Source organism: Capra hircus, chromosome 24 (genome assembly GCF_001704415.2).
Source record: "Capra hircus breed San Clemente chromosome 24, ASM170441v1, whole genome shotgun sequence".
Classification (NCBI taxonomy): Eukaryota; Metazoa; Chordata; class Mammalia; order Artiodactyla; family Bovidae; genus Capra; species Capra hircus.
In genome coordinates, this window is record NC_030831.1 from 32,859,567 (window position 1) to 32,881,566 (window position 22,000).

At 43.0% G+C, this 22,000-nt stretch overlaps 2 protein-coding genes across 13 annotated transcripts in view; one reads left to right on the forward strand and one right to left on the reverse strand.

Annotated features, from left to right (window-relative positions):
- OSBPL1A (oxysterol binding protein like 1A) overlaps positions 1-1,546 on the forward strand; it is a 220,225-nt gene extending 218,679 nt beyond the window's left edge. For 4 of the 6 annotated variants that reach the window (XM_018039467.1, XM_018039466.1, XM_018039468.1 and 1 more), the window contains one exon: positions 315-1,546. In XM_018039467.1, coding sequence (XP_017894956.1) covers positions 315-417 — 103 coding nt within the window. In that variant the 3' untranslated portion in view covers positions 418-1,546. The remainder of the gene's footprint in view (positions 1-314) is intronic. The other 2 variants (XM_005697037.3, XM_018039470.1) reach the window with 1 other exon arrangement.
- CABYR (calcium binding tyrosine phosphorylation regulated) lies at positions 1,305-20,694 on the reverse strand. Of its 7 annotated transcripts, none has more exons than XM_018039473.1 (6): positions 18,548-18,932; positions 16,068-16,240; positions 15,915-15,968; positions 6,468-6,815; positions 2,992-3,599; positions 1,305-1,951 (listed from the first exon to the last, which is right to left on the reverse strand). In XM_018039473.1, exons 2-5 carry the CDS (start codon positions 16,213-16,215, stop codon positions 3,001-3,003), a joined length of 1,149 nt encoding a protein of 382 aa, XP_017894962.1. In that variant the 5' UTR covers positions 16,216-16,240; positions 18,548-18,932; the 3' UTR covers positions 1,305-1,951; positions 2,992-3,000. The 7 variants fall into 7 exon arrangements, with proteins under 7 accessions (XP_017894962.1, XP_017894961.1, XP_013829721.1 ...); XM_018039472.1 differs by lacking the exon at positions 1,305-1,951 and adding an exon at positions 18,105-18,262 and having other exon boundaries at positions 3,506-3,599; positions 5,644-6,815; positions 18,548-18,956; XM_013974267.2 differs by lacking the exons at positions 1,305-1,951; positions 18,548-18,932 and adding an exon at positions 18,967-20,694 and having other exon boundaries at positions 3,506-3,599; positions 5,644-6,815.

The following is a 22,000-nucleotide window of genomic DNA, read 5'->3' on the forward strand; positions in this document are numbered from 1 at the left end:
CCCCATGGACTATATGCAGCCCACCAGCCTTCTCTGTCCTGGAGTGGGTTGCCATTTCCTCCTCCAGAGGATCTTCCCAAGTCAGGGATTGAACCCATGTCTTCTGCACTGGCAGGTGGATTCTCTACCATTGAGCCACCCGGGAAGCCCGTTGTTCTACCTAAGTGCTCTCTAAAAACACTTCTTAAGTCTTCTTGGAAACCTCTAGCTCACAGAATGAAGTGAATCGCTGCAGTAGGGGAGTCTGCAAGCTGGTGAAGCAGTGAGGATCCTGTGATTGCAAACAGTTTCCCTTGTAAATCTTGTCTTAACAGGTGGTTCTATCAAGGCCCTAATCCCTACAGCGGAGCCCAGGACTGGCTTTATTCAGGCAGCTACTGGGACAGAAACTACTTCAATTTGCCTGACATTTATTAAAATGTAGACAAGTTGGGGCGTTTTGACTCATCTGCAGATAAGTCTTAAACCTATGTTTTAAAATTTTCTTCCTTGGTTTCTACTCATCTTTTAAAAAAAACAGAAAAAAACCCTCTCATGATAACTTGCACCTCACCCAACAGAAGCGGGGTATAGGGTGATACCAGTGATGAAAGTCTTAGGAAAAATGGGTAATTCTGCTATCCGGTCGTGCTTCTTTGGAATACTGTTTTATACAGAGGTATGGGAAACTGCTGGCAAATATGCTTTTGATGGTTGCTGTTGCCATATTTACCGAAGCTTTATACCTAAATGTAACTTTAGCTTTATGGAATTATATAGTAACCCAAATCAAGTTATTTTGAATATTTTTATGCTGCCATGCTTGAATGTTTTAGATTTAACTTTGAAATGTCTAAAATTCTCCTATACAAGGTTTATATGCTCAAATATAGAGAAGGTGTATGTCATTTTGTAAAGACACTGAAAAGATGGCTTTTCTTTACACTAATCCTCTCAATTTTGCCCCCTCCCATCCCTAAAAAGAAAAAAAAATGCCTGAATGTTTGGAAGAGACATTCCTAATTTGAAAATTCAAAACTGGAAAAGGTATTTCATTTGCTTATTTTAGTACTCTGAATTTACTTTTACAATTTTCTATAATTAATGTCATTAGAATTAAAAGGTGTTTGAATTGTATGTTTGAAAATATGTATAAAACCTAGCAATTCACAAAAGTACCATAGAAATAGAGGTTTTAGGCACCATCATTACATAATGACAAACCTTTTTAAATGCTTCAACTTCCAGTGGCAAATGCCACCAGGGAAACTCAATTGTATTCATGTATTATAAATATCAAACTATATAAAAGGAGGTCTTGTGCATTTCAGGTTTTCAAGGCACCTGTGTACTTAGGATATGTACGGAGACCTACTGTACAGTAGCTTTGCCCCTTTAATTGGGGTACATTAATCATATGGTATTTATCTACCCAACCCCAGACTGAGATTTTGCTCCTAAGGGCCTTAGGTTAACTGCCAGTAAGTTATTTCAATGGCTGTCTCAAAGTTAACAAGTGTTATAATGAAATAATCTACCTGATGCTAATAAAGGCTTTAGAATGTTCTAAACAGTGTGGTTTCATTTAAACTTTCAAATATACTCATAATTGCAATTCATGTGATCCTAAATTGTCAAGAGTGTCCTTACAAAGAAGTCCCTGTGGTGCCAGAGTTCGCACTGAGTGTCTTCTAGGTAAGTACAATAGAAGAATATGGTGCCCCTGTATTCACTCGGTGTGAATGCCAGGGAATGAGTAATTGGAAAACCTTGCTAGAAAACTGCTCGAGTGGAAATATATTTTTTTTTTTACAATGTGTGCTTAAGACCTGGTTATGTTGTTTCTATACCCACTAAGTTACAAAATAAGCAAGATGACAAGGTTTTATGCTTGCATGAAGTTTATTGATATAGTGCACTTGGTGGCAGACTCCACCTTGAACGTCGACTCAAACAATGTCATTTTCGGCATCTGTTAGGAATAATGTAAACAGTAAATTGTTTATTCATACAACTGAACATGTAAAATGAGTGGATGACCCTGCTCTGCTAAGCTCATAACTAATGTTACCTGTGCATGTGCACTAAAATATCCTGGCATCTCATGCTCAAGACAGCCATTTGGACAGTTCCACCGAAGTCTACAAAGTGTGTGAGTAAGTAAATGTCCTAAGGTATTTTGAAAACAGTGCCTCCTTAAATATAGTCATTATGCCACTTGAACTTGCCTCTAATTGACATCGAGCTTCTGGGGTTCAGACGCTATCTTCTGGTTCCCCACTGAACTCTTAATCCCATCTTTTCATTTGGAGCAGTCCCTCTTCCATCTGACTTCACCTTAAGGGTCTCTCGTCTGTTCTTTCCTGCCTTTGGACTCTGTGGGCTCCTTGCGTGGCCAGCTCCTCCTAGGCACATGTCTGTTTACATTGGGACCAGAACACCTCCTCTAATAGACGAGGGTCTGCATCAGTACCTCTGTGCTCGCTTATGTGGTAATAAGTACTGGTTGAAGAAAAAGGTACTGATTTGTGAGGATAAAACTACAGTTAACACTGCTTTTTTAGTTCTTTAATGTGTCTCCACCCTCTTTGTTCTGCTCTGAGTACTCACTGTACGAGGGAGCACACTTACCACATGGACCGAGTGCTCCTAAGGGTGCTCCCTCTAGAATTGCTCAACTTGCTCCTCCCCGCCCTTTAAACCTGCCAACTAGATTACAATGCCCACGTAAGACTATCTTTTTGTGACTCCATCCCTTTGGCATCTTCTGCAGGGCTAGACACAGGACTAGGTGTTCAAAGGTAAAGGAGCTGGTTGGTGCACGTTTGACACCAGAGCCTTGGTGAGCATCCCTGGTGCTGTGTGCCTGCCATGCACCGAGTAGTAACTGGGCGTCAGGGAGGCATGCACTCAGCTCACTGTCTTAAAATACCTTTGTCTACAGGTCAACAAATCAAATTGCCAAGAACGCACAATAATGTGTTAAGGCCCAGGTACACGAGGAGAATTTACCTGCCAGTTTTAAGTTTCTGCTCTGCGAACATGGGCAGTAGTCACGGTTATTTCTCCAGCAATACCGTAACTTCCAAAGGGAGAACGTTTGTCACCAGATCCTGAACCTTTTTTGGCTACATCTTCTACCGGGAAAGCAACAGAAAGAAACACTGGGCTTTTTGGTCTGGGCACATCTTGTCCACTTGGAGGAGGACTAGCATTCTGGGGGGCGGGGACGTGTTTCGGGAATCTCTGATCTGCAGGAAGAGCAATGGGCACTTGCACTGCGGCATATCTCTTCACGGCCTCTGACTGGGAAACAACAGCGTGTCCAGGAACAGGCTTCCAATCCTGTGCTTCCTGAACATTTGAGCCTACTAAAATAAAAGGCGGGGCACTGGTCTTCTTGCTGTCGTCCATCATCACATAAGTTGGAGAAGTAACTTTCGGTGGATGCTGCAGAAACTGTGGATCCTTAGGATTAGAAAGATAGAGGGTCGCCTGGGGGAAAGGCCCAGGTGCAGGTGGCGGTGATGGGTGGCCTTGTTGATTCATATCAGTTAGACAATAAAGGGTCCACATGTTAGAATATGGTGGTGGTTGTCCTGCTTCGCTTGCTGCTATCGCTACAAAAAAAAAAAAATTTGCAGGCGTTAAAGGTTTGGTCTCTGTATCAGGCGCTATGCACAGAAATGTCTTAATTTTTTTTTTTTACATATAAACAAACAGCTATAGTAATATGTGCCATAAAGCATGCTATAGAGAGGGCTAAATAAAACGTGTTTGGTAATGTGAAAGAAGAGAGATTCTCTACAGTTGGAAAATGAGAACAGTGTTTTGATAGCAAGTGGCAGGGACACTTGGGTTGTGGCTGAGGAGCAGTCTCATTCTAAGCTGCTGTTTCCAGGAACTTAACTTTAGACCTGGCTTCTCCAGGGTCCTCAGGAAATGAAGAGTCAGCACTTCCAGCTCCACCAAAAGAATCAACTTAAGAGCGTGTGAAGCCACTGGAAAAAGAGTTAATGTATCTGCATAATAATAATTCTCTTCTCGGAAGAAATCGGCACTCAGCACTAGGTGGCATCTTTTGATCACATAATCAGGTATCTCGGGCCCTCGCAGGTGCCATCGTAGCCTGCCAGTTGGTCACCACACACAAAACATCACATACTCTAGGACTCAGTACTTGACAGCACTGCTCGGGCTTGGGCGAGACTTGAAATTATAGGTCCTAGGTGGCAGTAGAAGGCTGCGTGTTCGCACAGTGGCTCTTTAAGAAGAAAAAAAAGGTCTTGGGGTGCCATCCATCCACTTCCACCAAGGATGCTATCATGTCAGGTTAGAGTTGCCTACTTGAAGCCAGTGCTGTTGTGGAGAACTGAGTCCCAGAAGATGGGACAGAAGAGCAACATGTAGCCTTTGTGCAGCTTTTTTTTCTTCCTTCTTCAGGAAAGAAAAAGACACTATGCACATGGTTACGTTTTCAGGCTCCTGAAACTGATCCCTCTGGAAGCTAATTAAAGATAAGCACAAGCGAAGTCGTCAGGTGTCTGTGAAATACCTTCAGTGCTTTGGAAGCAGTTAAGCCGCTTGAGAACAGGAACTTGGGATGAAGTGCTGCCCAGGCCACAAGTGTAATGCCAGCGCCCACAGGCTACGCTCCAACGCTGCCCCCTGCCTTTCCAGCTGTGCAGAGTCCCCGTCACACTGCCAGACAATTTCATCTCTAAACACCTGCTGTGGTAACACCTCTTTATCATTCTGACTCTGGTAAGAGTCGTGATTGAGAGAGCTTCTGCAGAAGGAATGGGGGGGTGTTGGTCCCTGCACGTCCCAGCTACCTCAAGGGAGAAGGGCCGCTGCACTCGTCTGGATGAAGCAGGAGGGTGGGTGGACCGAAGGCCATTGACTAGACCAAGATGGGAAGTGAGACGGTGCGTCTGTGTCACGGGAGAGCGGTAGTGAATAGTTCAGCAGCCAAGCAAACAGGTTGATTTAGGCTCCTGTTGGGGTAATGATGGAAGCCAGCCAGCCAGCCTTGACACGTCCATCCTTCCTGCTGCCGCTACCACCCTGCTCCCCTGAGGGACAGAACTTCACCTTGACCTTTCCCCTCTCCATCCAGCTATGAAGCTGCTCCCTCCGCTGTGGGAAGCCCCCAGGCAAGACGGCAGTGCTCAACTGGCCCCCCAGACCAGCTTGCAGAGCTCTCCCTCAGCGCGAAAGCAGTCAAACACACCACCATTTCTTCCATGTTTCCAATGCCACCACCTAGGTAAGTGCGTTGTTGCCATTCGCTTTTATACTCACGAGTGAGAAATTTCAAACCAACACCCCGTGATTACAGTTTTGCAGTAGCAGGATCCAGATCACGTGAGCACGTTTGTGCCTGACAACAGGCTCGAACATCTTTCGCGACACGGTGTGTCCAAACAACGGAAGAGCACTCAACCAAACTTTGAGGCCAAGCGGTGGTGATGTCACTTTAAAATCACTCATCTCATGAGAGTAAAATCTCAAATACAACAAAGCCTTTATTTAAATAGGTTTGGCATTTTCAGTACTATTGAAAGACTTCTGACCAGTCTGCAGGGAGCCTACCTAGATGGTCACCTGAAATAGAGATGTCACCAGAAGTGTAGTTTTTAATTTTGTAAGTAATTTTCTTACCTGGCTCCATCAAACCTCGTTGGAAGGTGCTGCATCCCGTTCTGGGTCCATTTCTGGTTCATAAAGACCTTCTGGAACAGGAGGCTGGGGGCCACTAGATGATCTTATGGACCCTGAGCGCGCGGGTTTGACCTCCGTCTCCTGGGACGCAGGGTTTTCCCTGGACTCCTGCCCAGCACTGTCAGGGGCCAGCGCAAAGATCTCCACTTCAAGGTGCATAGATTTCTCAGAGCTCACTGCTTTGGTAGAGCCGTCTGCCTCCACATGGACTGAGGAGTCATACTTTGTACTCTCCAACTGCACAAATTTTGCGGAACCCACAGATTTTTCAGACCCGCCTGAGGCTGTCTTGCCTACTACAAGTATGGGACTGTGTGGTGGTGACTGCTCCTTGCTTTTAAGACGAGCAACATGATCAGAGAAGGGGATAACTATTTGTTCTGGTAACTGCTCAACATAAGTAACTCCTTCGATTACAGGCTCATCATTATAGATAGAGGCTATGTGCATGGTGGATGTCACCTCAATGTCAGCCTGCAAAGGGACCTCAGAAGCATGGTCACAAGCAGGAGGTTCTTGTTCACCCTGCAAGGGGAATGAGGAAGCCGTTGGTGATTCAGCCTTACTGCCCACACGTACATGGACAGATTGTTCGCTCACAACCTGCTCTGCTACCATCTTGCCAGAACACACACTAGGAGTGGCCACCGCGTTCTCTTCAGCAGCCTTCGAGCTCAGCATCTCCTCGAAAATACCAGGCATACTTGTTGCCACATCCACCATTAAAATTTCAGATTGATCAGAATGAACAGATGGAACATTACCTAACATCTGAGCAGCAAACTGGGCGGGGTCCGCAGGGACATAGGCAAACTCGGAAGCGACGGCCGCCGGCAACGGTGAGGACGGTGGGGTGGCGTTCTTAGGGCTGGTCGGTTTGGACGGGCCCCGGGGTGCTTCGCTTGCGTCCTCAGGCTCTGAGGCCAGGTCGGCCTGGACTGACGGGAACTGAGTGGTTTTGCTGCTGAACAGCAGCGCTGCTATGTTATCCTCCTCTGTGTCTGTCGATTTTTCCATCCGTTTAGGCTCTAGGGAAATGGTAGATGTTTTTTCTGGCTCTCTCACACATTCTGCTTTCTTCTCTTGTGCCGTTCCTTCTGACCATTTCTCCACTAAAAATGAAAGTCAAATGAGTTAATAAGTACACAGTCCTCAAAAAAGGAATTTTAAAGGAAGCATAGATTGAGCATACCAAAGTCATCATGTACACAACCTTCAAAGTTTTGTTTCACTCTCGAACATCTGTAACTTAAGTGTGGGCAGTGAAACTCCCCTGTCCTTATCTACTGAAGAGAAATAAGGGACTACTTAAGTAGCACAGTGACAAAAGCTAATAATCAGATACCACCTTCAGCTGGAGCATAAATCAGCTGAAAATATCCCTGAAAAAATCCCCTGATCCAAACTTCCACAGAAAACTGGGGAAAGAAAAAAACACTTCATAACTTAAATGAAACACATGCTGTCATATTAAAAGGCATTCTTTAAGAAAACTGGGCTACTATAGCATATTTTTACATTAGAAAATGTCATGTATTCTTATCTAAACACGCTAGCACCTGCTGGCAAGGTGGGCTGATGCAGCCGAAGCACTGACCCTGACAAGAGCAGCAGAAAGAGTTCTGGAAGTGGGCCTCAGCAAGTCCTTGGAAGGGAAGAAGATAACCATGGCTCACAAGGTCAAGTCAACTGATGCCATACAGAAACTCCCAGAGCTGGAAAACTGCTGTAAAGTCATTTTTTGGACTCAACATTGTGCTTGTTACTCACGTTTGTCTAACCACCTGAGTCATGACTCAAACGTTTTCATATCTGCCCACTTAGGATTACCTCTTTGGGGAAGCATCTCCCTAATGTCATTAAATCAGCAAGGAAAGTTAAATTTGCCTCGGGAGATCATATTTGCTTCAAGTCAAAAATCTGGAAACGTGTCTTCATGGTAAAGAAACCGGTGCTTGGGGTTTAAGTCCTGGCCCTGACAGTGTTCTCCCCCAGCCCCTTCTCCTACACTCTTGCTCTTCCCCCTGGGGGCAGCCTGCTGTTTCCCCCTGCAGGGACTCGCTGACCTAGGTGGTCCTTTCTCACTGTTCCTGTGGGTCATCCATGGCATCTGATCTCTGCTTTCTATCTGTGGTCAGTCTTGAGCCAATGTTTCTGCCTCTCCAGTGCTAGGAAGGAGCCCTCTATTTGATGTTGACACAGGACTCCTCTCTGGCCTTCTACCTTGCTTCCATCTTTCACAAAGGGCCTATGAGTGTGAACTTCCTGTGTCTGGAGTCCCAGATTCCTCCAGCCAGACACCCGAGCCCACCCTTAGGGCAAAGGCAAGGTCAGGACACCCACTGCTAAAGGAACTTGAGGCCTGTAGTACAGTGAAGGTAGGAGAGCCACCATGAAACCCAAGCCCACTCCTCTCTAGACTCACCTGCCCACTGTATGCCAGCAACTCTCTTTTCCCTCATGGGGACTTCCAATCCCAAAGCTGGCAGTCATTTATTTACCATGAGCATTCTCAGGAACACAACCAGCTTTGAGACTGGATCACTGAAGTCCATAGATTGCCTGCATGGGACCCATCTGAGATGTCACTTAGAGGAATTCAGCAACTGTGAGAAGGCCATGTGCCCTTTTAAAACAGGCTTATCATTCCTGAAAAATCTAAGAGACTAATCCTTATGCTTCTTATTTTTGCCTTTGGAAGTCCCCTATTAATCACCATTCCAGAAAGGTAAGTGTTGGTAGCTCACAGTCTTGTCTGACTCTTTGTGACCATATGGACTGTAGCCCACTGGGCTCCTCTGTCCATGGAATTCTCCAGGCAAGAATATTGGAGTGGGAAAGGTAAAGCATTATATAATTATGAATCATAACAAACTCAGAATTTATGACATTGCTGCCTTCCCTACAACTTCTCATAGTAAAAAGGTATATGAGAAAGTCTGGATCTTAGTCCTAACTGAATAGATTTAATGGCCAAGCCAATGGTTCTGAGCTTCAGCCTCCTAGTCTGTAAGATCTTGAGTCTTTGTAGAAATTAAATGGAATTATTCACCTAAAAGTTACTCTATAAAGTGAAGTCGCTCAGTCGTGTCCGACTCTTTGTGACCCCATGGACTGTAGCCTACCAAGCTCCTCTGTCAGTGGAATTTTCCAGGCAATAGTACTGGAGTGGATTGCCATTTCCTTCTCCAGGGGATCTTCCCGACCCAGGGATTGAACCCGGGTCTCCCGCATTGTAGACAGACGCTTAACCATCTGAGCCAAATAAATCACATATAAATGGGGAAGGAATAAATCAACACCTAGTTAAAAAGTTTTGAAATGTGACATCAAATTTTAAATCAGCTTTGATTAAAATTAGTTGGCTATTTCTTAATCTGGTGATAAGATGCAGGATGTTTTTCCCCATTATACTATATGTCTATATATATACACACAGACACATATGTCACATTTCATCACATTGAGATCAAATGCCTTAAGCTATAATAATGGTTTTGAAATGTAAAGCACTAGATTAACCACTGGGTTTGGTTTAGAATACATAAGAGAATGTAACAAATATATACATATGAGTTATCATATATATATATATAACTTAAATTTACATTGAGTTTGTTTATCTACAAAAGGTAAAACATTCTCTCTAATGTTTTAAAGGTCTGTTTAACAGTTCCAAAGATTGCTGACTTGTAACCTTAGCTTTTGTCTGTCTGAGAATGTATTCTTTCATTTTAAAGGATGTATTCACTGCATATATATATTCATTCTAGGTTGGCAGCTTTCGCTTTCAGCACTTTAGAGATGTCATTTCATTGTCTTGGCTTCTGTGGTTTCTGTCAAGAAATCAGCTATTTGTCCGATTATTCTCCTGAAAGTAATACGCCTCTTTATCCTTCCTGTTCTCATGATTTTGTCTCTTTCAGCAATTTGACCATGCTGTACTGAGGTGTGGTTTTCTTTGTACTTATTCTGCTGTGGGCTCAAACTTCTTAAATCTGTAAGTTGATGTCCTTCAGTCAGCCTTAGATAATTCTCGGCCACTTTTTCATCTACTCTCTTTTCTCCTCGACTCTAGTTACATATTTTTCCCTCCTTTTGATCATGTCCCACACATATCTTACACTCTGTCCTCTTATTTTTCTTCTTGCTTCAATTTGGGTATTTTCTACTACCCTGTTTTTTAGTTCCTAATTTTGTCTTCTGCTAGTAAAGCTATTTAATAAAAATTTAATTTGAAGTTACAGAATAACCATTTGTTGTTTTTAGAGCCTTACTCTGTTGACGTTCTCCAGCTTTTCATCCATGCTTTCTATCTTTTAATTACTTTCTTCTAAAGGGTTTGTTGAGCTTGTTCTAATATGGCAAATATGATCCTCCTGAGACTTCATTTTATATTTTGTCAAAGTAGGTATATTACACTTTGTTCTTACTCCTAGCACGTTGTCCTTATTCCCAGGCTGCGATGTTCCTGGGGTCTCAACTGAATTGCCAGTTTCCAGAAGTCTCTTCATTTAGGCTGAGTCCAAACTCCAAAGCCTCCCCACAACACTGTACCACTTGTGAAAACCCTACTTAGCTTTCAGTCTTCCAGCAGCTCTTCTCTGCTAAGCCTTCTCAAACCTTGGAGTCCACACATGAGCACCTTAGGAGTTGGCAAAATAACCAAAGAAAGTATCTTTGCAGACTTTTGGGAAACCCTTCTCCGCAAATGCCTCCTCTCTAGTGCTGTCACCTAGATCCCAGCCCCGTCAGTAGCCCCAAACTCTGCTGCTGTTTTCTCTTCCTGGAGTTACTTCCAGTCTCTGCTTAGTCTCTTTTCTTGCACACGAATTTGAAAAATGCTACCATGGTGAATATGGGGCTCAAGTTCTGTGAACTTTTGTGGTTGAGCTCTGGCTCTGACCCACACGTTGTGTTTTTCTGCTGCCTCCTAGTTACCTAGGTAGAAGCGTAACGCATACTACCTGGGTGCTCATCTCTGACTCCACTGTATTTCTACTCACGCTTCTACTTTCTGGAAAGGGTGGTCTGTGTGCTTAATTCACTGAAGGACTAAGATATTCTGCATAATTTGGTTGTCTTCTTTAGCAATTAAGGACTAGTTGACAGTATTTTAGTCCCAGCTTGGACATTTTGCACTTAGCTCTCTGCCAGGTTGAGTCACTTCACTTTTCCCATCTGGATTACTTGCTGGTCAGGACTCTGAGACATCTAAACACATTTGGACCCACCAAAAGCCAGACAGACCATAGGAAACAAATATTTTCCCAGGCCTATCTGAGAAAGACACTCCAGTATTTCTAATCCAGTGCATCACATGCAGTTAGTTTATTCAGCCAATATTTCCTGAAGGTCTGATCATGACAGTGATAGTGTAGGATTTGAATGTAGCATGTGATGTGCTAAATGCAGCACCATGCTACCAGTGAGCTCCTGAGGAGCGCGCATTCTTCTAGGCAGCACAAGAATGCAGAGGACAAGCCACCTGCTTGGGTCTTAGGGAATTCTGATGAGAAATTCTACCTACCTTCCTTATCACCAGTTTCAGCCTCAGCTAGCACTTTTCATGCACCACAATCCCACTGTCAAGAAGGACTTTCTATTTCCCTCTCCTGTGCCGCAGGAAATGGCCTTTGAGCCTGTCTTTTTCCGTGCCTCCTCTATGGTTTATCTAAAGTAAAAACTTGATTCTGGTAACATTAGGTCTTGAAAATTCCAAGAAAATCTCTCAACAAAAACAGGCTCTTCTACAACTCCAAAGTGTTACCCTTTTTATTATGAACCGAGTAATGGATTCTTTGCTGCAGACTCTATTGCCTTTTCCCTAAAGCAAATTAATGCTTCAATGGGTAGAGATCAACAAAGCAAATAGGAAAAAATTTATCTTTTAGAAATATACCTACAACACTGAAGAGTTGGGATTGATAGGGAGCTATCAAAGTGTCTGGCCAGCAGAGTCAGATGCTTAGCTTGTAAGGCCCAGGGTGGTCTTGCTTCTCATACTGACCTCTCCTTGTGTTCCTGACCTCATCTGGTTTGCTGTCCTGGCTTGCATGGTTTTCCTTATCTGCTTCTCAGCCCAGCGTTCTCCTCTCTTAATCCTGACCCTGTATTTCTGTCCCTAGTCTTGACAATCTGACCCCAGTTCTCAACTATACCCTTTTTCTTAGTGATTTATTTGCCATCTTTAGCATAGCTGCTGCTAAGTCGCTTCAGTCGTGTCAGACTCTGTGCAACCCCATAGATGGCAGCCCACCAGGCTCCCCCGTCCCTGGGAGTCTCCAGGCAAGAACACTGGAGTGGGTTGCCATTGCCTTCTCCAGTGCAGGAAAGTGAAAAGTGAAAGTGAAGTCACTCAGTCGTGTCCAACTCTTAGCGACCCCACGGACTGCAGCCCACCAGACTCCTCCGTCCATGGGATTTTCCAGGCAAGAGTACTGGAGTGGGGTGCCATTGCCTTCTCCGTTCTTTAGTATAGACTACTCCCCAAATACTTAATCTTCCCACAGCATTAAAGCATGAAGGACCTAAGCCCCACTCCCAACAACATCGCCAGATAATCATTCCAGTTTTTTAACTTAACGAAATTCTTATCTTGGTACAAATTACCAGCCTGCCTAGGCAAAGAAATGAAAGACTCCTTCTGACAAAATACTCATACCTGTTTAGGAAATCAGTATAGCCTTACTTGAAAAAATTGCCCAGAAAAGTAGAGTGAACACCCAAGCCTCATAAAATTTGGTATGGTTAGTCCTGAAATAGATATTCCTTTTTTGTTTAATAAAGGTGGATAAGCTACAAGTATGTGTAATGAATTCTATAAGGCATAAAGATAGAATTGGGCTTAAGAAACTGGAGACATTGTTATATCTAATATGAATACATAAGACAATATTTAATGGTACACATAACTACTGTGATGCTACATAAAAACTGAAATTGGGCTCAGTGATCAGCAGCAGTTCACAACTATGGCCACACCAAGAATGTCCAACCAGAATCAGTTAGAATAGTTAGTTAACAGGCTAATTGGGTTGGGGACCTTGGTGGCCTAAGCCTTCTTGATTCTTCCAAAGTAGTGACTATTTCCTGCCTCTGTTGGAAGCCAAGACAGGAATAACATTGGAAACTAGACTCAATTAGGCTTAGGAGGATGGAAGGTGCCACTCTGATGGAGAGACCACTGCCCTGTTCATGGAGTGGTGGAAAGGTCAGAATTAGTACAATCTGGGCTATAGGCTCCATACAAGAAGCTGACAGGAGGAAGAAGTGAAAAGTGGGAGATAATGTGGGAAAAGAGGACTGAGATTTCGCTCCAAGTTCAAAAAGTAAAGTTTTTTCTAGAGAAATGTTACTGGTGTGTTAACTCTGTCTATTGTGGAAAGAGAGTCATACTACTAGGAAAATCTTCATGCTACTAAGAAGATCTAAGTTGAGATCCCAACTCTACCAAATAGTATTTTAGAAACTTACAAGTTACCAACTCACTCCCAAGCATCAGATTTCTCTTGAGTAAAACTGAGTTGTCTTAATTGACAAAATATACTTTTTTGCCTAGGACAAAACAGGTAGTCAATAAATTCTATTCTCCTTCTTTTGCTAGATATACTGAGTGGTAGAACTTGACACAACTGTTTTGCCTTAAAATAGTGCCTGAGTTTCTAAAGTCCCCTCAATGACTCATGCAGATTAGTGAAGAAATTCTCCTGAGAAGACTGAGAAATAGAAACGCTTTCACTGATTGATACAGTAGTGAGACCTATTTAATCAAATGGCAGAAAAGTCAAGAGGATCCAAAAGAGGGTTTTACATGAGCACCTTTGGGAATGAGCACACATAGGTGAAATATTTGCCAGAGTGGAGGCTGGATAGAGGCAGGCTCTGGAAAATGGGAGAAAAGATGAGAAATGACAGAAGTGAGAAAAGTTTGCTCCCATATCTGGTTCTTTTCTCTCCATCACCTGACTCTGCATGAAATTCTGAAGGTGGTGGGTGATAGGTAAACAGTACTGGTCCTATGACAAGGCCTACCAACAGTGGGGCTCCTTCTAGGAAAAATCCCAAATTGAAGTGTTTGAATCAAACGGTCTGTGCAGGACATACTTATCTCCCTACTTCCCATGCGTACGGGTAGCTTGGTAGTAATGCTGCTAGGCAGCAAACTAACCAGTTTGGAAATAACTTTGGGGGATACATCTGGTATCTGGGAGAGGAGTGGACACCAGTGCATTAGGGATGGCAATTTAGCTCTTGCCCACATCATTAAGTGTTAATAACTGGTGCTCTCTTTTTTAAAATAGAGGTATAGTTGATTTACAATGTGGTGTTACATATAATAATGTAGAAGTCCATTAAGCCATTTGGGATGACAATAAAAGGCAGACATCAATACTGGATTGTAACACTGAACTCATTATATTTTCTGGTCATACCTTTGTGTTACCTTCCCCTGCTCTGTGGTAAACTAGAATAGGCAACATTTGTTTCTGCTCTGCTGTCTAAAGAGCAATCTGTCTCTACAGCCATACTGTGAGCTTGCTTTCAGGATTATCTGTACATGCTCTGTCAATTTCCTTGATACCTATAGTTTATAGAAGAGAAAGAGCAGTGTCTCTTACCCCTTATCTCCATCAGAAGTACAGCTGCTCCATTAGTTCAGTCTGTTTATTTTGAACCTGAGATTCAAAGATGTTAATCCCTGCTGGACCAAAATCCATCCCTTTAGTCCATATCCTAAATTGAATGGTGGATAAACTCTTCAGTAAACAAGTCTCAAAGGCTACCACTTAGTTACCTGCCGCCATAAAGATTCACTGACTTTATCACCATTCTCAAACACAGCCAGCCTGCACAGCCAGTCCTCTCAAACAGCTCCTGGTATAAACTAGTACAAAGGCCATAATAACTTTGCCTGCTGTCCCTCCTCCAGAAGATCTTCCTGACCCGGGGATCAAACCTGTGTCTCTTACATCTCCTGCTTTGGCAGGCAGGTTCTTTACCACTGGTGCCACCTGGAAGCCCCAAGGTTATTAGCAAATCCCAGACCTATTTCCCATGGTAAGCTGACAATGCCATCAGGACCCTGTAGGGAAGCAGCCAGACTAGACAATAAAACATTCCTATTTGAGTGGCGACTCACTCCCCTACCCTGTGAAATGCTGACTCTTGATATTCCTAGTCTTGTTTTGTTTCGGGTATGTCTTTCACTGTAGGTCCAAGCCCTCAGGATTTTTACCTTTTCCTAGGTTTTATCCCTAATTTCTCCCTATCCTGGCTAAGTTATCTACTGATATCAGTAGCAGAGAATAAACATGGATGTAACTCACTGATCCTACCTTTTTTCTCTCTGGTCATTCCAAAATGTTGGTCAGCCAATGGAGCATTACTTAGTTATTTCTCACACTCACTGTAAGTCACCGTTTTCTCCACAGAATTCTTCCAAAAGCTTTTTCTTTCAATTCTTTTAGACATGTGTGCCTGTTCTTGGGATTTAACCAGTATAGACTCTTTTGCTCATATTGATCTTTCCAAATGTTCATCATGTAAATTTTGCCTTTTACATTTTTCCCCTTCTGACTTCCTCACTGTTTATCCATCCTCAGTTTCATTGTTATGTTCACATAAGATAGACATTTACATACATATACATAAAACAACTTTTTCCTCCAACCAGATATATACAGCCTTACATCCCAAAAACAGGCCAGAGACCACATAATATGAAAAACTTATCTGAATTTTCTATGAAAAGTATGTTTAATGACGCCTAATTGCTGCCCTGTCCTCCAAGCTGGACTGCAGTTTAAACCATCATGGGGAGGGGAAAAACAAGGGTGACTAACCTTTTCTATTAAAATAATCTTCCAAGAGAGTTTATATACAACATTCCTAAGTAATGTGTCTCATTATAATTTGAGTCTTTACCACTACAAAATTCAGTTCAAAGATGGCATATTGGAAAGGGTTTACACACCCTTCCTTCTAGATCTCATGGTACCAACAAAACTTGAGGGTTTCCTGCAAAGTGTCAGATTTCTTAAAAAAAAAAAACTGATTCAGTAATAATAAATAAAGCATCAGTGTGATTAAACATCAGTGTAATTATTTAAACAGAATATTTGTATCATTCTCAAGTTTGAGCATATTAGGCATGATACAGTAATTCATAACTAGGTTTTTATGAAACTGTTACTACTAATGGTACTTACCTTTAATCTGATGAAATTGTTTAACCAGATCTTTTATATCCAGACAAGAATGTCCTGAAGAAATAAGAACAGGAAATGAGATACATAAAATTCCCAATTTAAAATACTTTCTTGTTCAAAGCAACAAATGTATAATCTAAAGCAGTAACAAACCTTCTCTAAAGAGAATAAGTTCTCTGAAATAAACTGCTGCGAACTGGGTGATGTTGGGTGGATTGGTTTTGAGTATGGCTCTGCTGACTCCCTCAAGCAGAGTCTTGAGGCCATAAGGTACGACAAGTCTGGGCTTTGAAGAAATCATGCTGGCGGGATGTCTGTAATCTCAACTACAATGAAGAAAAACAGTCTTATAAATAGTATGGAAGTTTACTATTGAAAATGTTATGAGTTAACTACAGTTTCTAAGAATAAACCTATTAAAATTACTAGTTTTAGTGCAGATCTCTAGGTATTTATTCAAGGAAAACTAATGTTTAATGGTAGTTTGAAAAACAAAAAAAGAACCATACTACCAACAATATATCATGTGCAGATGAGCAATCGAGTACTGTTAAAGAAATCCATGGGAAAAGCCCTGCCAGCAACTCCAGGATGCTACTAAAAACAAAGAACAAAAACCAGACAAAACCTGTTTTTACAAAATTCAGTAAGTATTTTGTGCAGTAGAATTTCAAGAAAGATAAATTATTAAGCTCATTTATCTGTGCCTAAGAAACAGCCTTCCAAACCACATTGGGAACTGGCTTTTCTGTACATTCATCAAATAGAGTAAATTTCTACAAGAAAATATTTTCCCCTCACTCTCCTAAGCATATCCCCAGACACACTGATCATCCTTAAGTGTATATATTTTAGCTTTGTTTTCAAAATTAGAGTAGTTACTTGTGGTATTATACCACCCACCACCATCCATACCTCTTTTCTCCTATCTTCCCTTAACCTCTACCCTCGTTTTCCTCTTTCCCTTCTCTTGGCTTTCTGGATTTTAAGTGGTACCAAAGGCATTGCATAACATTAACTGTAACTCTAAGCTGCAGAGCTTGCTACCCTAAACTCTGTCAGTGTTTGTGTGTGTTTTATTTCATTCTAAAAACATTTCAGAAGGCTTATAAATACTTATAAAGAACAAAATAAAATATATAAGGAACCCAGTTCAGTAGTTAAGAGGGAAATTATGGTAGGAAAAATAGGATTAAGCCACAGGTAAAGTTAGTATCTCAATACAAACCTTAGGTCCTACACTAGAGATCGATAGTCAGATCAGCCTTCTGAATTACCAAGAAGCCATCACATAATAAACAGTTAAATGATTCAGGTTTCCTGAGATTAAAAAACAATAGATGCTTGGGAGAATCACAGATATTCTGGGCACTGAGTCCCAGGAGAAATTTCTTCTATGGGTCCTCATAAAGAGAACAGTGTAATCATGAACCAGGTCCTCAACACTCTCTCTATAATAAACAGAATAATGAGTTTCATAGGTTAAGTGACACAGTTCAGTTACAGCCATTATACAAGGAGCCAACTCATGTGGCATAGCAAAATGCTGAATATTTAAACGTACAACTTCCCAAAGGTCAAGAAAAAAATGTTTTGGCCAAAGCAAACTCTTTGAGAACATAATTAAGGATACTGTATTCAAGCCCCTAATGAAAACTTACTATTAAGAGTTTCATCCAACAGCTTCACTGAATTAAACCATCTTTAAACTAGTAGTGCACCTCTGGCAGGCCCACATGCTGCATGTTAAGGGACACAGGTAGTAATTAAATGCATGACACATGTACATTTCTTGTGTATGTATTTTTTAAAGTATATCCTGTGCACCCCAGTGTGAGCTGAGTAGGCAGGTGGTGGTTTCCAAGTGGCTTACCAGGAACCCCGACAGCTAACTAGTCAGCACTTGGTGCTACCAACTGTGAGGGGAGCGCCCCTACCCCACCCCACCCCACGCGAATGTGCGGCGTATTTAGTGCCCCAGGACCAAGGATTGTGCGTCCTGCAGTGCAGTGCCTTACAAAGAATCGTCCTAAAGATGAGAAATGACCGTGACACGGATCGTACCTACATCACCGGGTAAAGTCACACATAGGACCGTTGAGGGCTGTGTAAAATGACAGCTTATTAGTTCTCCCCAAACTTATATTTGACAAATATTTGTCTAAAATCAACAAAATGTACAACCCCTACCCCCACAGAGGAGTAACGCCTGAACAGGAACGGTGCGCCTTTGGCTGAAGATGCGGAGCCACAGGAAACGTCAAGGGTACCCACCACTCACTCCCTAAAGACTGCGCCGGGTGTTCGTTTTTGCCGTTTGGTTGGTTTGGTGGAAAGGGCAGAGAGACCTGGGAGAGCAGGCGTCCCGATTCCACATCGACTACTTTGGCAGTGGCGGACCCGCTCACCCGGACCCCGTACCCGCAAGTCCAGTCCGCCCCCAAGGGCGCTGACCGCCTCACTGGCGGATGTGGGCCCGCCCCTCCCCGCAGGCCTCCCACTCCCCTGACTCTAGAGGAACCTTCCAGCAACCACACCGTGCTCGAGGGACCTCGAGGGCCTAACTGTCGCCAAGCCGGAAGGGGGTGGGGGCGGCGCGGGGCGGGGGGGTGGGGGGCTTTCGTCCAGATCACCTTCTCCTTTCCGGCTACGCTCTACTGAGCTTCCTCCTTGCCCCCTTGCCGGCGGCTCCTGGAGGAGACTGCGCGCCCGGTAGGGTCTTTTATACCCCTGGGGGACACGTCAGGCCTACGTCACAAAGCCCGGCCCTCTCTGAGCTCTGAACGGGCGCGGAAGGAGGCGGGAGTTTGGCGGCCACAGCCAATGGGAAGCCGAGAGAGACAAAGGTCGGAACTCCGCGGAGCAGGGAGGAGTGCTTTTGCCTTTTCAAGCAAGAATACAAAGGAGCGTAGGAAACGGGAGTCTTCACACCATAGCAGGCTCTCCATTTTGGGTCTAGCTTCGAAGAAAACAGATTACGGCAGTTTTGTCTTGCTGTCACTGCATCACACTACTCTCCCCTGTCCCCCTTATTCTGTTGCTCTCTACTCACCTTTTTGAAAAAAAATTCTGCCGATGTACACAACACACACTGGTACAATAATAGGGTGCAGCACAGCCCTCCTCTCAAGAAACATGCCTGCTGAAAGAGAATTTGGCATTGATCCCGAATCTTCCTGTTTCTCTTAATTCCAGATCTTGCAATACTTCAGGCATGGTATATCCTTTGCAAACCATACCATCAGCGGCAGGTTGCAAGTCCATAAGGACAGTGTAGCTTTAGCTCCCTTTTACCCAAGTGAAACTGACTCCTTCAAATACCCTCTGCTTTTTTTCTACCCCGTTCGGGCTCTAATGTTTGTGCTGGGCATTTATACCATCGGAGTCATGATGGTCAAATTCCAAGCAGCTTTCGTTGTAATCTATTTCCACACGTTTAAAAAGCAACAAGAATCACTGTAAATCAACGATTAAATATCATCAGGGCACATATCTGACAAAACTTTAACTTGAGAAAAAATGAAGACTACCAGAGCAGGTTACAGTAAAAAGCAGTGTTAAAACCCTGGCCTACATCTATGCTGCACACACCACTTTATGAGGATATTAATTTGTCCATTACCTATTAATGAATGCCTATTATGTGGCAGACAAGCCCCTTCTTCTTATGAATATTACGTTTTAAAAGAAGAAATGCCCTTTTAGTGTGACTTTTGAGTGTGATGATAGATCTGCAGGTGGTAGTTTTTGGTGCTCATCACTGGCTCCTCACCCCCTCCCCCCGACTTTGTAGTGTAAGTAAAAGTGAAATGAAAGTGGACGATTCCTTTCCACTTGTTTAGTTTAAAATATATTTAATTATCATAGGTGTAACGACACTGAGCTAAGAACCCCGAGTACAAACATTTGATATCTCATTTATGGTGACTTTTGGAATGAGGGACATATGCTTACGTAACCTAACCAAACTTGGTCTGTCACCTTGAACACTGATTAGGTGTTACGTACTGTGCTAAATCTGCAACACAGAAGGCAAGCCTATGTACTTTTCCACATTTCTGCAATGTGGAAGTTCTGTCCAAGTTCCTCTGAAACTCAAACTGTTTCAGCATAAGCACCTAACAAACGTTAAAACCTCTCTGCGCTGCTCAATTTCTAGAACTCCTAGTGATCTGATGTAGCTTTACAATCTTCTTGTCCTTGTGTTCATCTCTTTCAGTCACTGGGGATCTAACTAAAATACAAATCTACCTGGTTCTCCATTGCTCCCCGTCCCTCCCTGCTTCAAATCCTTACTCTGTAGAAGTCCACGGTTCTTGCAGTGACCTGTGTAACCATCTCATCTTACCATCTGGTTTCCATTGACCCTCGAGAGACTGGACCTGAAGACACATGCAGTTTGTCACTCTGTGCCTTTGCTCATCAGGTCCAAGGCCTGAGACATCTTTCCAGCCATCATTTTCACATGAATGCATCTTTCTCCTCCTCTAAAACTCAGCAATCTCCTGCTTTAGAAAACCAAAGGGTTAGAAGCATTTTTTCCAGCAGCCCCATAATATGTATAACTCTGCCATATAGTTGACTCTCTCAGATTTACTAAATACTTACCAAAAGATGATAACCTAGGGCCATCTCTCTCTAATGTATTCTATCTGCATTAGACTTATCCTAGGAGTCTGTTAAAAAGGTCTTCCTAAGCCTTACTTCAGTTCAGTCACTCAGTCATAACTGACTCTTTGCGACCCCATGAACCGCAGCACACCCGGCCTCCCTGTCCATCACCAACTCCCAGAGTCTACCCAAACCCATGTCCATTGAGTCAGTGATGCCATCCAACCATCTCATCCTCCTGTCGTCCCCTTCTCCCCCGTCCTCAATCTTTCCCAGCATCAGGGTCTTTTCAAATGACCTTTGCATCAGGTGGCCAAAGTATTGGAGTTTCAGCTTCAACATCAGTCCTTCCAATAAACACCCAGGACTGATCTGCTTTAGGATGGACTGATTGGATCTCCTTGCAGTCCAAGGGACTCTCAAGAGTCTTCTCCAACACCACAGTTCAAAAGCATCAATTCTTCAGCACTCAGCTTTCTTCATAGTCCAACTCTCACATCCATACATGACTACTGGAAAACCATAGCCTTGACTAGACAGACCTTTGTGGACAAAGTAATGTCTCTGCTTTTGAATATGTTGTCTAGGTTGGTCATAACTTTCTTTCCAAGGAGTAATTGTCCTTTAATTTCATGGCTGCAATCACCATCTGCAGTGATTTTAGAGTCCCCCAAAATAAAGTCTGACACTGTTTCCCCATCTATTTGCCATGAAGTGATGAGACTGGATGTCATGATCTTAGTTTTCTGAATGTTGAGCTTTAAGTCAACTTTTTCACTCTCCTCTTTCACTTTCATCAAGAGCCTCTTTAGTTCTTCTTCACTTTCTGCCATAGGGTGGTGTCATCTGCATATCTGACGTTATTGATATTTCTCCCGGCAATCTTGATTCCAGCTTGTGCTTCCTCCAGCCCAGCATTTCTCAGATGTACTCTGCATATAAATTAAATAAGCAGGGTGACAATATACAGCCTTGACGGACTCCTTTTCCTATTTGGAACCAGTCTGTTGTTCCAAGTCCAGTTCTAACTGTTGCTTCCTGACCTGTATACAGATTTCTCAAGCCCTACTTAGAACCTATTGAATTACTATCTCTCTGTAGTTTAAAACTACAACTTGAGAACCACTCCAGAGTCCAACTGAGTTACAAGTGTGTTGCTTCTACTGAATATCCTGATCAACTAGGAACTCAGCCCCCTTGCTAATTTTCACAAGTTAGCCAAGTGGGTGAATATCACTTTAACTGAAGGAGCCCCCCTTTTAGGAACTAACTTTACCTTTTTTTGTTCTCCCTTCCCTGCCCTTTTCTAAATTTTCTAAGTATTTCCTTTTCCTAAGTTCAAGTTCAAGCCTCCCCCCACCCCAACTATGTCTTTTCTTGGGAGGATCTGAGCCTAAAAAGATTTTTTCTATAAAATAAAACCCTAGTGGCCCAGCGATAGACTCTGAGCTTCCACTATATGGGGCATGAGTTCA